The sequence below is a fragment of the Triticum aestivum genome, chromosome 4D (genome assembly GCF_018294505.1).
Source record: "Triticum aestivum cultivar Chinese Spring chromosome 4D, IWGSC CS RefSeq v2.1, whole genome shotgun sequence".
NCBI lineage: Eukaryota > Viridiplantae > Streptophyta > Magnoliopsida > Poales > Poaceae > Triticum > Triticum aestivum.
The window spans coordinates 390,853,454-390,857,875 of NC_057805.1; the positions used below are offsets into that span (position 1 = coordinate 390,853,454).

The 4,422-nt window shown below is 40.3% G+C and overlaps 1 protein-coding gene across 1 annotated transcript in view; it reads right to left on the reverse strand.

Annotated features, from left to right (window-relative positions):
• Positions 1–946: 946 nt before the first annotated feature.
• LOC123100099 (serine/threonine-protein kinase RIPK) overlaps positions 947–4,422 on the reverse strand; it is a 7,476-nt gene continuing 4,000 nt past the window's right edge. Inside the window, exons 2-5 of the mRNA XM_044522079.1 lie at positions 2,267–2,402; positions 1,913–2,049; positions 1,591–1,714; positions 947–1,493 (exon numbers count right to left, since the gene is read on the reverse strand). Of these exons, the coding sequence (XP_044378014.1) occupies positions 1,129–1,493; positions 1,591–1,714; positions 1,913–2,049; positions 2,267–2,402 (762 nt within the window). The 3' untranslated portion in view covers positions 947–1,128. The remainder of the gene's footprint in view (positions 1,494–1,590; positions 1,715–1,912; positions 2,050–2,266; positions 2,403–4,422) is intronic.

The window sequence follows — 4,422 nt, forward strand, 5'->3', positions numbered from 1 at the left end:
TTTAAATACATGTTCAACAATTTTTCTGTACACATTTAACATCTTTTTTAAATGCTTGATTGCTATTTTTCAAACACAAGCTTAACATTTTTTATACATGTTCAACATTTTTTCTATACACATTTAATAATTTTCAAATGCTTGATTAACATTTTTCAAATACTTGTTTAAATTTTTTTCAAATGCTTACATTAACATTTTTAAGTACATGATTAACTTTTTTCACACACTTTGTATATATTTTACATACATTTTTTGTATACATCAGAAACATTTTATCTATATACATTAAAAAATTCAAGTGCGTGATTAACCTTTTTTGAAGTGATTTATGTAAAGATTTTTTAAAATTTATTTATTTAGAATAATTGAAAGTATAAATGAAAGTACAAAAAAAGAAAAACCAAAAACGTGAAAAAAAAGACGAGGCTGTGGCCTTCCGTGCGCCTGGGCTGGCCCATCTCGCTCCCTGCTTGACACACAGGCCCACGCTGGGCACACAGGGGGGCGGAAACAGCTGCAACTGCGACACACGACCAAGGGGCCTGACAACGAGACACAGGATGCACGTACGAACACAAACTTTGCTAAAAAAAATGTACGAACACAAACAATTTTTTTGCGCGAATCTTGCAGCTTTAATTGTGTGATGGACAACTTAGATGTGACATAATTAAAAATCATCTAGATGAGATTTAGCAAAATTGTTTTTTCATGCCTACTTGTATGATGATCTGGCATCTTTTTTTAAATATAAATAATTTTATTCCTCATATAATAGCCATGTCATTTATAATATGTGAAAGAATAAAGTCAGGGGGATTGGAGTCCCAAAATTCAGATAAACCAATACTAAAGCAGTGCTTTGCTAAACAATCAACAACAAGATTGGTTTCCCTTCCGGAAAGAACAAAGCTGACATTTGAAAAGTCCATCACGAGCAGACTAAATAAATTATATAGAATCACCTATTTAATTATATAGGAATTCATTCAATGGAATGTTTATTTCTTGGCAAAACAAAATAGAATAATTGTTTTTTGTTCATAGGTAAATAGCTTATTTCAACATTGATTATTTTTTGTAGAGAATGGTATGGGTGCTATTACACGACATCATCAGTTGTAGTCATTTGTTCTCCTGCGGTGCGGTGTACACGAACGGTTCTACAACGCCATCTTCCATGGCAAGCAACGGCTCCAGGGCCTCCAAGACGGCGGACATTTGAGGGCGAGACTTTGGGCTGACGCTTAGGCATCGATATGCCATGGCTGCAGCCTTCTGGGCGGCCAGAGCCGAGTACTGCCCGTCCAGGTTTCGGTCTATGGCACGGTCTAGCCGACGGGGTGAGTCATGGAGGAAGTACGGCCGCGCCCACTCGACGAGGCTCTGTTCCCGTGTCGGCCGATTCTTGTCCACCACCTTTCGCCCCGTCAAAAGCTCCAGTAGCCCCACACCAAAACTATACACATCGCTCTTCGTTGTTAGATGACCTAGTAAGAGAAAATAAGACCATTCCCCATGTTAAAAATAATGTATATTAACACACAACTTTGGACAACTTCTACTTAATTTATCAAGTCTATGTACCAGTCATGATATACTCTGGTGCAGCATAGCCCTGTGTGCGCATGACTCGAGTGGAGACATGTGTCTCGTCTCCGTCGGGCCCATCCTTGGCTAGCCCAAAATCAGAAAGCTTCGCTAGGTAATCCTAAAAAAATTTAAGTAAGCCGATTAACCACTAGTTTGTTGCAATAGAAAGTAATAATAATAGTAGTTTGTCACAATCGAAAAAAGAAACTATAGCAAGAGTTTGCCATGAATGTTGTGATGGTAATGCCCTTCTTGCTATAGTCAACTAACTATAGTCGTAGTTTGTGACATGACTACATGAGAACCAAGTGTGTACCGAGTCGAGTAGTATGTTGGAGGTCTTGAAGTCACGATAGATGATGGGCTTGGCAGCGTCATGGAGAAAGGCCAGACCTTTGGCAGCTCCAATGGCGATCTTCAGCCTTGTTGACCACGACAATGATGCTGTGTACCCTGCAGTTTCCCCATTCGCAGAAGCTCGTTAATTAACCACATGATCTAAGCTATGGGTCGGTGTTAGTATCACTATGTATATTGTTGTTACAAACACATTAACATTTGACTTTGTTTCGGTGTTAGTCTTCTTATTTGTATACATGTAATAAACAACTACTAGAAAGATTATTTAGACGAAGAAAAAAAGAATATGAGGCTGTAGAATTTGGCATACTCTTGTAGAGATGCTTCTCTAGACTGCCTCTCGCCATGAACTCGTAAACGAGAAGCCTGTGCTCATCCTCGCAGCAGTAGCCAATCAGCTTGACCAGGTGTGGATGCCTCAGTTGTCCGAGAAGAACGACTTCAGCCTGCATCACTCCGCCAAAATCATGTGTCCACATTCAGGTCAAATGCAACATTTGTATATTCATTGTACTGGGATAAGAGCTTTTGATTTAAAAAAGTCTCGCTGTTTAACATGATTAGTTGACGAAGTTGTTAGAATTTACACGATTCAAACATTGAAGAAAGTAGATGGAGAGACGATATTTATTAACGAGGTTCAACGAACATTAGATTCCCTGAGCATGATTATGGGCGCTCCCATGTACTAAATCGACATAGTACAGATCGACAATAAGTCTATCGAGGCCATGAGACGCATATCGATCATCACACTACGGCCGGTCCAAACACCGCTGCCACAGGTATCCAGATCATCGGTTTCGTGATCTTGTGTCTTCCGGATCAACTTGGTGTAATCTATTTTGCTTATCCCGCGATGACTTTATATGATAGGCATGGTTTACACCTAGCCTTCCATATACATAGAAGTTTAATTTTCTCAAAAAAAGGTTAGAATGGCGGGCCTCTATATCATTGCAATGCACACACCCATCTTTTATTAAAGTTGATGCAAGGCAACAATGCCAAAAACCTCAACAAGTTTAGTACAAGACTTACACAATTATAGCAGACACATCGTAAGATATGAAATTGACAACTACGACTAAGTCGACTTCTTCCACAACAATGCCTTCATGAAGGGATACCCGCCCTCATATGCGGCTAGAGACGGCAAGGTTAAAGATTTTCATCTTGATTGCTGAGACCAACCAATGAAATTCATTATAACAGGAAGTACCACGCCTTCAACAAGGTAATGACGCAAGTTTGTGGTGGTTAAGTTTGGACAATGAAGCCTAGAACAGGAGTTCACACCCAGGGCAAGAAGCGTGCTCCAATTACCATCTTAAACTCGGATATGTAGCCCTATACATGTATTCGACAATAATTCCAACAAACGCCACCTGGCGAATATGTCCTTAACCGTCTTGAACTTGTTGTCTTCACTCGAACAAATGTGTATGATTAGACTTCGGTCCTCTCTTGTTTGTTCGCTTGCTCGAGCCGGTTGCTAAGTTCTCCACCTCGGACTTGGTAAACTCGACTGATAATATCGCCACACATGGTTTCTCCTTAGCTCCACCTTCAACGATGGTTAAATTGTTCTTGATCCTCTTTCCCTTTATCACAAGGTACTTGTCCTTCTTACTCCTCATAGTCTTCTTGTCTCTGTCCGCCTTGTAGATATAACCATCACAATGAAGTTCGCCAAGCAAAATTAGATTTCTCCTAACCCTTGGCACGTGTCTAACATCCTTGAGCACATGTTCAACACTATTTTTGACTTTGTTCTTGATATCTTCAATGCCCATAATGCACCGAGGCACATCTGCCTTGATAAACAACTCCAAAATAACTAGACTTGTAGGAAGTGAAACACTCTTTGTTAAGCGTCACGTGATAAGAGCTCACTTTGTCTAATATCCACGCTTCAATTGACTGTTCTTTTGAGAGGCTAACTAGGTCATCACCAAAATCGTTGTGTTTAGATGTTGCCAGACGACGGTACCTTCCATGTTTTCCCATGTTGGACACTCCCTCCTTTTGTGCCCCCACTCATAGTGATAACACTTTAGACTTTCTTATTTTTCTTCTTCGCCTTCTCCTTTTTCCCACCTTGATTGCATCTAACTACCATGCCCATACCTTCAATGCTTCAAGCACCATATCCATGCCATTTCTTCTCGCATTGATCATATGATAGCAATGACACAGTAATGTCGCTTCGAGTGATGGTATTCGGGCCATGTATCAGAGTAGTGATGAAGTTTGCGTAGGACCATGGTAACAAAGTGAGTAGAAATAATGCCACGTCTTCATCCTCCGCTTTGGCATCTACCCGAGATAGACCTGTGAATACCTAGTTGAAGACATTGATGCTCTTTGTACAGTCTACCACTCCCGCATCTTCAACCCAAATAATTAATGTTTCAAGCTCACTGAGAAGAAGGTGTGACTTGGTATCGTGTTGTGCTTTGTCAG